The sequence below is a fragment of the Procambarus clarkii genome, chromosome 10 (genome assembly GCF_040958095.1).
Source record: "Procambarus clarkii isolate CNS0578487 chromosome 10, FALCON_Pclarkii_2.0, whole genome shotgun sequence".
Taxonomy (NCBI): domain Eukaryota; kingdom Metazoa; phylum Arthropoda; class Malacostraca; order Decapoda; family Cambaridae; genus Procambarus; species Procambarus clarkii.
The window spans coordinates 28,665,257-28,677,118 of record NC_091159.1 but is presented as its reverse complement, the minus strand read 5'-3'; the positions used below and the strand labels follow the sequence as shown (position 1 = coordinate 28,677,118).

At 40.3% G+C, this 11,862-nt stretch overlaps 1 protein-coding gene across 1 annotated transcript in view; it reads right to left on the bottom strand.

Annotated features, from left to right (window-relative positions):
- Positions 1–463: 463 nt before the first annotated feature.
- Positions 464–11,862, bottom strand: part of Rbf (Retinoblastoma-family protein) — a 75,913-nt gene continuing 64,514 nt past the window's right edge. Inside the window, exons 15-17 of the mRNA XM_045726942.2 lie at positions 7,126–7,295; positions 4,900–5,076; positions 464–1,652 (exon numbers count right to left, since the gene is read on the bottom strand). Coding sequence (XP_045582898.1) covers positions 1,383–1,652; positions 4,900–5,076; positions 7,126–7,295 — 617 coding nt within the window. The 3' untranslated portion in view covers positions 464–1,382. The remainder of the gene's footprint in view (positions 1,653–4,899; positions 5,077–7,125; positions 7,296–11,862) is intronic.

Sequence of the window (11,862 nt, the reverse complement as noted above, 5' to 3'; positions counted from 1 at the left end):
AAATAGGGGCAGAGAGAATTCGGCTCAAAAATGACACTCAGGAGTCAAATTTCCGACATTTCAGATATTTGAAAACTGCAGAGGTGGGTTTGTGTAAAATATGACCTTTCGCCGTTTTCAGTAATTGGCATATTGTCGGTATAAAAAGTCGTAATTTAAAACTGAAAATAGGTGCAGAGAATCAGAGTTCGGCTCAAAAATGACTCTGAAATGTCGGAAATTCTGATAGAGCAATTATATTTTACAGTGATATATAGTTGGCAGAAATGATCTCTGGATGGTCCCTTAAGACTTTGCTTCATCCACAGTAATAAAGTAAAATGATTTTTGGTAATTTTGCGAGGAATGATGCATTTCAGTGTCATCATAACACTTGATACTGGACTATGGACGATACATTTTAGCATCATCTGAATGCGAAAGTGGTAACAGTAATGTAGGAATATTTGTAAACACACAACACTAATATGCAAAATTGTTTATCAACTGAAGATTAAGATTATCTAACATTTTAATAAATTTGCATATCATAAATATGGAAAAATGGATATTTATCAATTTATTACAATATACAAGCTTGTACTCCAATTTCTACCCCCCCCCACCCTGCCCCCCTTCTCCTAATACTGCCCTGTGATATAACAGGAGACCATCAAATAACTTGATATTTTTCATGTCTAAACAACAAGAGAACACAACCTAAATCTTGAACAGGCATACATGGCAAGCTGTATTACATCATTTTCATTGCTATGACAATGAAAATACAATTATATACACTTTAATAAATTTAAAATAAAGTACACAACTGTATAATTGTAAATTAAAACATTTAAGTTACAACGATAAACATTTATTATATAATTATCACTATATAAACATGTGAATAAAATTTCCTATCAGTTTTATAATGAACATCTTATCTTTCTGAAGATAAGAAGATATTCAGAATATAACTGAAGAACTTAATCATTTATAAATATTGCCACCAATTAATCCAAGTGTTGCAGTGATGTCTTTAAATGCCCAACATGCCCTTCAATATCAACCACAACCAAATTTCTTTGGTTTGCAGACAATAAGACCCATTTGTAAGTTGACAATCTGATGTCTTACCACGTCGAGATATCAGCAAGATGTACACAAACATGCTGGTTACGATTAAGATTTGCAAGTTATGTGCATTCCATGTTTTACAAGCAGAACCAACCTCATACTACTGTAGTCTGAAAACACTCATTTAATCCTCACTGTAGGAATTTACACCTAATAAGGAAAAACGAGAATTACATACCAATACAAGCTTGCTATTAAGTCCACTCATTTTATAGAGAAATAAGCAACAATCAATTCTATCAACACTCCTAAAAGCTATTCAAAGGCTAAGACTGTTCTGGTGTACTGTAGTCTTCACTAACTAGCTCTGTTGCATGACCATTTTGAGGCAAAGCCGAGGAATCTTGCGTGGCTGCAGATTCTTGGAGATCTAATGTTGGGGTGGCTGACAAACGATCACCCAAGACTCCTTGTATGCGTTTTGTCATGCCAATAAGAGGCCGCTTAATATCTGACCCACTGAGATCAGAGTCACCCAACAAACGTTTCACTCCTACTCCTTTCATCTTGAGCATTGTATTGATGACCCTTAGATCCTGTAAAAAAAATATAGAAAAATACACATGAGCTTTTTTTTTTCTTTACTCAAGTTCTGTAATATTAAAAGCAATGCAACATCAACAAGTCATGAAGAGTATGTAGCATCATCAATGTCACTGGATATTCAAAAGGCACTAAATAAGGCTTACTTTGCCAATATGAGAACAAAAGGACACAAGGTGAGCAATACCAAAGGTATCTGATTTACAAAGGATTCTATCATGGGACAAACAACCCAGATGGAGATCAAGAAAGCAAGAATGACAACCTTCCTGAAAATCAGGTGGACAATGCAGTTTGGACAGTAAGAAGCAAGGCAGCATTCCATTAACTGCCCATGAATTAAGTATTAATGGCCAATAAAAAAATAATTATATAAAAATATATATATTATATATTTTTATATAATTGGGAATAAGTAAATGTAACATGGGAATAAGTTACATTTAAGAGTGTGCAGTTTGTTGCCTGTAACATCAGACCAATGACCCTGCCAACAGTCATGGATTGACAAATGAATGACTGGGTAGAAATCAGAATAAGACAAGCCTGTTTGGGAAACATAACACGTACGGATGGCCTCCTTAGCAGGAGGAGATCACACGTTCATTTCAGGCAATGCCAATATGTCTGGGAACCCAGAAAGCTTCACTGTCTTAAACCTGCTAGAGGTTTGTAACAAACAATATCAGATTTCTACCACCACAGAATGCAAAGGGTTAAAAGACTCCAGGGCCATGAGGGCACAGAGCTGACCACAATGACACCGAGAACGGAGCCGCCAGAAAGCCAGTTGAAGAAAATATAGAATTGCATAAAGTTCCACTGTGAAAATGTTAGTTTCCAGGTATAGGCAGCAACATATATGTTTGGTCAGGAAAGATAACAGTCATCAACACTGCTAACAGACTTAGCCCCATCTGTGTATAAGGCAATAGTCCAAGCACAAAGAATAGTGTTGAAAGATTTAACTTTAATATAGGAGAATAAGCCATTACCATGTGGGGTCAAGTTCTTTCATAACTATGCAAGACCCTCCAAGAGGGCAAGGACTGAACAACATGCAGCAAGAGATTGCACACATGAACCAAAAGAAAATCTTTCAAGACATCCTCTCAGAAAAATAAAGATGATGAAAGGAAACAGGGACCCATTTCAGGGGATAACAATCAATGCACGGAACAAGCAAGAGAGGATATTGCAGGGACCTCAAAAGCAGTGAAGATCCCGACAATCCATTAGAGACAGAATACCGGTTTCAAGATACAAGCTCTGGGTAGAGGACGAATGAAAAAAATATACAAGAATGTAAGAACTCTTTGAATATATAAATAAATAAATAAATAAATAAATAAAAATAAAAAGCACCAGTGCCGAGATGTGACCCAGTATGGTGCAGAGCATCAAGGTAACGAAGGGCCAAAGGAGAAGAGGAGTGGGCAGGGTAGCCATAATAGAGTTTAGGCAGCATGAGAGAAGTGCAAATAGAAGTGTGTATCAGTTCCCCAGGAAGTATAGGACAAGACAAAGTAAAGTAAGGGTCTTGGTGCATTCAACTCATTGATGAGAGGACAAAGGGTGACCAAGACTAACAAATGTTAATCATTAACCCCAAAAGTTTTGCAGAATATTTTTACAGAAGGGTATTATCATAGACCGACAAAGAACGACCTGCTCTCAAGCAAACGTCAAATCACATGTCTTAGTTGTAGAGAACTTGAAGCCATGATTGGTGTCCAAGGAAAATATGGTCTCAATCGCTAGTTGGCATTGCTGTTGGAGGAAGGGGGGGAGGGGGTTATTACCCATGATAGAAGAAACCCAATGAAATGTAATGAAACGCCATTTTCTGGGCGAGACCCAGAGCCTCCCTGGAGCTATCAAGGCTGATATGGATACATTAAACTTTGGCATCAGTAAATGTGAATGGAGTTCTAGGCCTGCTGGGGACCATGAGCCAGAACCTGGCTCCCCTCAGAGGCACATGAGGAGCAATGGCCTATAGAAACCCCCATGTGGTTGCACCCAGAAAGATAAGCACCCTAAAACAAACCCCTATTCTGGTTAAGAAATTGCTACTGAAAGCCAACAACAAATTATGCTGTTTGGACACCATACCAGTATAGTTGTACAGTTATGGTGAACAAAACATGTAGATACTTATATATAACATGTGTAAATAGTGTAATTAAAACAATACCAATATGGTGGGAGGAGAAATGTTGGCAAGTGAGGTGCCAAACATGTTCACACACTGGGTTGTCATTGCTTTATCAGGGTGATGCTTTTCCAAGTATGCAGTCACCTTTTCAAACATTCCCAACACTTCCCTGATCTCACTGGAAGAGGCAGCATCCTCCCTTACCTCCTCATCCCTTTACTAATGGTGCAAATTGTTGATGAGGACCTTCCATACTCCAATGTGAGATCAGTCACACGAACACCACGCTCATGCTTTGCTATAATTTCCTTCTTCAAATCCACAGTAATTGTCTCTTTCTTCCTTTTGACAACACTATTTTTAGCAAGCAGCTTCTTTGATGATATCGTGCGTCACAAATTGTAGTCACAAAACCACAAAAAAAAAAAAAAGAAGCGCAAATAAATGCAGAGGGATGCTTGTCGTACACGATACAACAACAACACTGGCGTTGGAGGCATTCGAGAATTTGTGAGAACCAGCGAGACGCTAGGAAGCACCGTGTGGTTTTGCTCGTCAATAGAGACAAATTTGCTGCGAGTGGCTCGCTCGTTACTCGAAATGCTCGTAGATAGAGCTGCTTGTTAATCGAGGTGCCACTGTATAGTGAAGTGTTAGAAGTTAAAACAGAGATGTTGATTCTCTCACATTCTACAAAGTCAAACAAACCTGCCTTTGCTTGCACAGGCATGGGTAGCCACCAAAGCTAATTTGCCTTTTGTAGGAATATGTTTGGGAAAGGCATGTCCGTAGCACATTCAACTACCACTAAAATGCAAGAATGAGACTGATTACACCACAGTTGTTGGTGGTAAGAACCCTAAATAGCTACTTTTCCTCTATTTTGCTCTGCTCTGTAATATCATCCTCCAGTCCTCATCTTCCTTATTTCAATCAATTTCATTGAAACTGTTCTTTAAGTTAATCAAGTGACAAACCAGTCCCATAATCATTTCTCTGCCACAGAGACAGTGAGCTACCTAAGCATGTGTACAGACAGTACTATGAAACTCATTTAAACTGGTGATAGAATATTACAGTACCTTAGCAGGACTTCTGTTGAAAAAATATGGCAAGGGTTTCCGTGGCGACATTGCTGTACTGCCCTTCACTGGACTCAATGAATTAATGAAGACAGAGTGATTGCTGGAAATTCTTCGACGGGGAGAGACTGGAGTGTGACGCACAACAGGAAGTGGTGACAGAGGAGGAAGGTCACCCTACAAAAAATAAATGAAACCCAATATAAATTGACAGTAAATTGGTTGCATACATGAAGTACAAAGTACAGTTCTGTATACTATATAATAAGCACAAGTGAATTCATACAAATTTGAAATTAAAAATGGAATTTAACAAATGAGTAGGGTAAGAAAAAAATTGAAACTAAGTCCTCAAATTTATCACATGTAAATGTTTTAACATTAAAATAGTAGTTAATGTTGTCACGGTGTGAATAACTAAGGTACTTTGAATACAAATTACAAACTTTTACACCTAATTCAACAAAGATAAAAGATTATTGTGTGTAGCAATGTAATGAAATGCCCTTTTCTGATTGGCCTCCAGTACCAACCAGAAAAGTACCACCAATTCTATGTAGTACCAAGCTTGGCTCTGGTATCACCAAGAATTAGCCTAATGCATCAGGGCTCTGAGACCCACCTGTCACCTACCAAGAGCCAGGACCAGGGTCTAAGCTGAATCACAATGCCCAAGCATGGCAATTCAACTGGTAATCCAAGGAAAGCCAGAGCAAAAAGGACTATCATAGTAATCAACTCAGAGGACAGATGCCACAGAGAGGAAAATGCACAAGGCCAGTTAGGCCATCTCCTACTGCTGCCTCAAAGACAGACAAATGCACCACAATGTTGACAAGAAAAGCTGGGAACCAGCTCTTCTGAACACCTACACCTCTTCTAGAGATGTCTGTGTTTGAGCAGGTCTTTGAGACATCAGTAGGATAAAGAACAAAATCCAGTAAAAACCTGAGACATTACTAAAGTCTGTAAGCATGATGTCTGGAAGCATAGAAGGCCATGACCACATCCCACACGAGCAGATTGAATAACTTGAGAATGGCATTCACAGCTGCAGAAGCAGACAAAGCAGAATATGAAGTAAGTTTGAATAGGGACCGAGAGACCTCTTGAACTGCCTGAATTAAAAGCTCTTGTACAGCAAAAGAATGGAGGAATCTCACCAAGGCAGTGTGCCTTTTAGTCCAGTGCTATCAACACAGAATATCTAGGGCACTTGGATATGAAACTGCCATTCCCTACAAAGGCCCCCCCAAAAAAACAAGGATGCTACCATCCAGTCAAGTGCCTACATAAGACTGTACAGATGCCATTTACAACTCTTCCCCCTCCCCTAAATAATTATCTGTCAATTATGAAGAAGCTAGGATATCACCACAGGCAGAAAGTTGAATAAAATCCATCCTCAAAGAAGAATAGATTCAATTCAGACCTCAGTACCAGTTTTGCAGCAGGTACCGATACAAGTACACCCGAGCCATACTCGATGAGGTAGTAGAAACACGCACAAGGGAAGTATATCCAGGTCATAAACTGAGACTGAATGCACCCGTGGGGAACTGGGGTGGTATCAAGTTCATATAGTATCGTTGCAGGTGGTAACAAAATCTGTATGAAGCGACAAACCTTCAGGGTCAAAGGGCAACCACAAAACCTCCATCGGAAAATCTAAAGCCGATAACCTTTCCTTGCTACAGATGAGAAAAGACCAGGGAAGGGCTCACATACCTATAGAATCAATTTGTAAAGAATAAGTCAATTAACCTCCATTATATCCCAAGAGGAGGCCACCCCAATACCACCACTGCCAACCCCACTTCAATCAGTGCCCAGGTGTCTATGGGACCCAGAGTATAAAACTACTAGGGAACCCTCACCTTATAGCCAGATTATGGTCCTGGCACCTGGAAGATAACTGACAGGTCTCAGAAGCCTAGTTTGTTGAAACAAGGCTTGTGGTACCAGAGCTAAGCTTAGAGCTACAGGGAAGTACCTCTCAGAAATATTTTTGGATTTTATAAAGGCAACTGTAAATGTAACATTGTTCTGCAAATATTCATGTGCGCACCTTCAAATGGTAAACATGCAATATACACTGTACATGAAATAATATCCAAAGTCAATAGGCTTTTAAATTAAAAACAATCTAGATGCCAATTTCTTTCAGCCTAAGTCTGATCATTTTTAAATAATCTTTACAAATTATTTTGCATTTAAAAAACCTACCTCCTGAGCTGCTCGGAACTTGAGAGCAAATGCCTTCATTTGTTGTACATATACTTGGTTATAAAATAAGATGAGATCACCTCGTTCTTCTGAATCGAAGCTAGCCGAGGTTCCTGTCATTTGACTTGGTGTAGGTGGGGGCGCACTTCCATGTTGCCGACCAATATCACCTAAAAAAAATATTAAAACCAAAGTCTAGTTTTAATTATCAATAAAACCAAAAAAAACATCAAATGATTAAGCACAAACTAATTAAACATAAAACCATAAAGAAACAGTGTTTATCACTGGCAGGAAAGAATTAAATTTGAATGAAGAGTTGTTTAATTAATAACAGGTTGCATTCCACTGCACGTGGTGGAAACAATGCATGCACCGGCACAGATCATGAAGCTGGACTTTGACACGGTGTCTCGTATGACACTCGCTCACATGTACTCGGGCATGACACTCAAGGTTATGTTTAACTCTCAAAAATATTCGAGCAGCAAATCTAGATTCACTCCAAATCTTTCAGTAATCAAGCGGCAACAATCTGTAGATCACATACCACTAATAACCTCAACCCTTCACTTTGTACATGGATGGAACAGATTATACCCGATTGCACTTTGTTTCAGTATGTTACTCCTGATCAGTGGTCACATGGTTATATCTTTCTCTACTGCAGTTGCGATTCCGAGACAATCGGCAGTTAACTTCAATGCAGGCATAGTTCTTAAGGGTGATCAACACTAAATTTGCCATTTTCATTGTGATGCACATCTAGTCAAGGTGAACTCCTGTGTCAGAACGATGCTTTGGGAATCCAAGGAAATTTACCATTGGGTCATTTACCTGACCCAACAGTCTGGTATATGACTGGACCAATAGCAGACAAGCACAAGTGCCTGCTCCTAAGACAATGCAGTGCTCAAGTCAACAAGATCGATGACATCATGGAAATGTACTGGCGGAGGCAGGAGTTCTGAGCCCGCTGACTGATGTGACCCTCACTGCATGTACGCACTGGAACACAACCCTGACTCCTCGCTCTACGACATAACCCTGCAACACCGTGTTTCAAGTAAAAACTTGTATAACTGGCTCTGGTTGATTGAGGACTGGCATGCAATGACCCTTGCAATGTCATTGGCCTGCCCAGCCAGAAGGCTATTCGTAAGTACCCAACAAGGCAGACCTAGATCCCAGACAAGAGAATTCAGGACAGTGGCACTGATGAATGTGCACTCTGGAGATTCCCCGCTTGTTTACATCCATCTTGCTGTGAACTCACTTGCACAACTTAAGACAGTCATGAAATTCCATATTCTCTCTCTCTCTCTCTCAGAAAGCATACATGCTAACTATGGATGCCAATTAGAATAAATGCCACTAGCATTAAAAGCAATGTGACTGCTAGGAACCATATAGCTGGTTAACAAAGGAAGGGCATCCCACCAAACTTACCATTCACACCAACTAGACATGGTTATCTTGAGATGATTTCAGGGCTTAGCGTCCCCACGGCCCAGTCATCGACCAGGCCTCCTTTTTGTTATACATCCCCAGGAAGCAGCCCGTAGCTGCTGTCTAACTCCCAGGTACCTATTTACTGCTAGGTGAACAGGTGCATCAGGGTGAAAAACTTTTTGCCCATTTGTCTCCGCCTCCACCAGGGATCAAACCCGGAACCTCAGGACTAAGAATCTGAAGCATTGTACACTCATCTGTAAGGCGCCCTTTTACATGGTGTAAAGTCAGTTGAAGTTTCTTTCCTAATGTTGTGATCCCAGTTGCTGTAGTTGATATTAAATGGTCACTGGGGACAACCATAGACTATCGAGGAATTCAAATCAGTATAAGGATTGCTAATGCAGATATTTCAGTGTCCCAGAGCCATGAGAGGAAGTCCGAGCTGAAGTAAAGTTCAGCGACAAAAATATCATAATTTTGAGAAGATACATTAGGGGCGGAATATCGTGGTTGGTGTCCTAGGAAAATACCAGGACACTAAACACATCCTGGCATCATTTTGAAATTGATTATTTCAATATGATTGATAGGAAGGATCATTTTGAAATTGTCAAGAAGGCAATTGGAGCTGCTGCAGTTCACAATAAGCAACGTTTGTTGGGAAGCACTATAACTGATCCAACAACTGACAAAGCCTAGTTATGAGCATTTGGAGATAGCGAGGTGAATATTCCCAATGCAAGTGTGTTTGGAATAATTTATTATGCAAGCCTATTCAAGAGGGCTGGTGTACATTATTTTACACAAAAAGCTATAGATACTGACTAGAGGGGGGAAGTGGAATGCATTGAAGAGTTGCTGAAACCAATTCCATCCACAGCTTTAACAAAAAATCTGGTGGAAATGTTAATATTAAAAGGGGTAATTAGCATGCCAGGCATAAATGGCTAGGCAGCAGTACATAAAGAAGATAGATCTCTCTCACTTTTTCCCCCCCTCCCCCATCACTGATAATAACAGACCTCATGAAGCATGACTGCATGAAGACCTTTTAAAGAAAACCCCTGGAACGAGTGATGAAGTGAAAGAGTTTCTTGAGGTTATCTTGAGATGATTTTGGGGCTTTAGTGTCCCCGCGGCCCGGTCCTCGACCAGGCCTCCACCCCCAGGAAGCAGCCCGTGACAGCTGACTAACACCCAGGTACCTATTTTACTGCTAGGTAACAGGGGCATAGGGTGAAAGAAACTCTGCCCATTGTTTCTCGCCGGCGCCTGGGATCGAACCCAGGACCACAGGATCACAAGTCCCGCGTGCTGTCCGCTCGGCCGACCGGCTCCCTTAAGGCGAGGTTTAAGGTTTAAGGCGAGCAGGGGATGGTTTGAGAAATTTAGAAAAAGGAGTGGAATTCATAGTGTTGTGAGGTATGGGGAGGCTGCCAGCTCAAACAAACCAGCGGCTGAAAGATTCATTGGTGAATTTAAAGATTTTGTGCAGAATGAGGCATACCTACCACAACAAGTGTTTAATTGTGATGAGACAGGGCTATTCTGGAAAAGATTGCCAAAGAAAACACACATTACCAAGGAGGAGAAGTCATTGCCTGGACACAAGCCTATGAAAGATCGGTTTACTCTTGTCTTGTGTGGTAATGCGAGTGGTGATTTGAAAATTAAACCCTTGCTTGAGTATCATTCCGAAAATCCAAGGGTTTTCAAAAAAATATAATGTGCAGAAACACAAAATGTATGATGTGGAAGGCTAATGCTAAGGCATGGGTGACTAGGCAATTTGTTACGGAGTGGGTGAATGAGGTGGTGTGCCCTGCAATCAAAAAATATTTGCAGGAGAACAGTTTGCCACTCAAGGCCCTGCTTCTTCTCGAATGCTCCTTCATTGACGGAGGAATTTAGTTTTGTTACAATAAAGTTCCTTCCTCTTAACACCACTCCTCTACTTCAGCCTATGGACCAGAAAATCATTGCCAATTTTAAGAAACTTTGATCTCTGTCTGGAGAAAACTGTGGCCTGAATGTGTTGCAGAATGAGACTGAGGGGTTTGAGCCTGAACCTGTAGTGTCTCTTGTTGAGGAAATTGTTTCTCTGGGTCGGCAATTGGGCTTGGAGTTGGATGGTGCTGATGTGGAGGAGTTGGTGGAAGAACACAACGAAGAACTGACCACCAAAGAACTCCAAGCCCTTCAAAAGGAGCAGCAAGAAGAGGCAGCCGAGGAAATTTCTTCAGGGGAGGATGTGCCAGTACAGAATGTCTCTTCCTCAACAATTAAGAAAATGTGTGCAGTATGGGAAGAATTGCAAACCTTTGCTGAAACGACTCACCCAAATCAAGCTGCAGTAGGCCGTTGCCTTAACCTATTCAATGACACTGATGCATCATTACAGACAAATGTTAAAACGAAGGGAAAAACAAATGTCTCTTGACAAATTTGTAGTGAGAGAAACAAGCAGTGAACAACAACCAGGTTCTAGTGGTATTCAGGCAAAATGTAGGAGAGAGAGTACACCATTGAAAACATCACTGCCTGATGTGATAATGGAAGTGGACTCCCCTTCCAAACAGTAACAACTCTCCTCCTTCCCTATCATCACCATCTTCCATACGCCATCAAGAGCCCTCCATAAAGATAAGATAAACTTATGTACTGTATTGTAGCTAGAAAAAAACATTGTATTCACTATAAAATGTATTTGTAAGTTAATATTTTGGAGGGTGGGGAACGGATTAATTCAATTCCCTTTATTTCTTATGGGAAAAATCACTTCGACTTACGATATTTCGACTTACAATCCGTCTCTGGGAACAGATTAGCATCGTAAGTCAAGGCCCCACTGTATACTGTTATGGTTATGTTGCATGAAAAAAAAACATCCAAGGGTAAGCAATAATTCCACCCTTCATTTCAGATTATTATATATATGTAAACTGAATAATTTATGTGTAACAAATTTTACAGTGTAAACTCGTTGGCAGGTAAATTGAGACGAAGTTATTAATGTGGTGTCACTCAGAGGCGACCACGTGACTGCTCTTGTCCCATCCTGTACATAATGACGCCACGAGCACGAGACCCCGAGTCTGGCTGGCGACTCACGTGTTCTATGCCGATACTTGAATGTTGAAGCCTTCTAGTCAGATAAGGCTTTAAATAAATTTACAAATCATATTAGTATAACATCTATTAACAACTTAGTAATGAATTTCCTACCAATCGATTAATTTCGATTTAGTAGGCTATTATTAATAAAACCCAACTTGTGTGAAA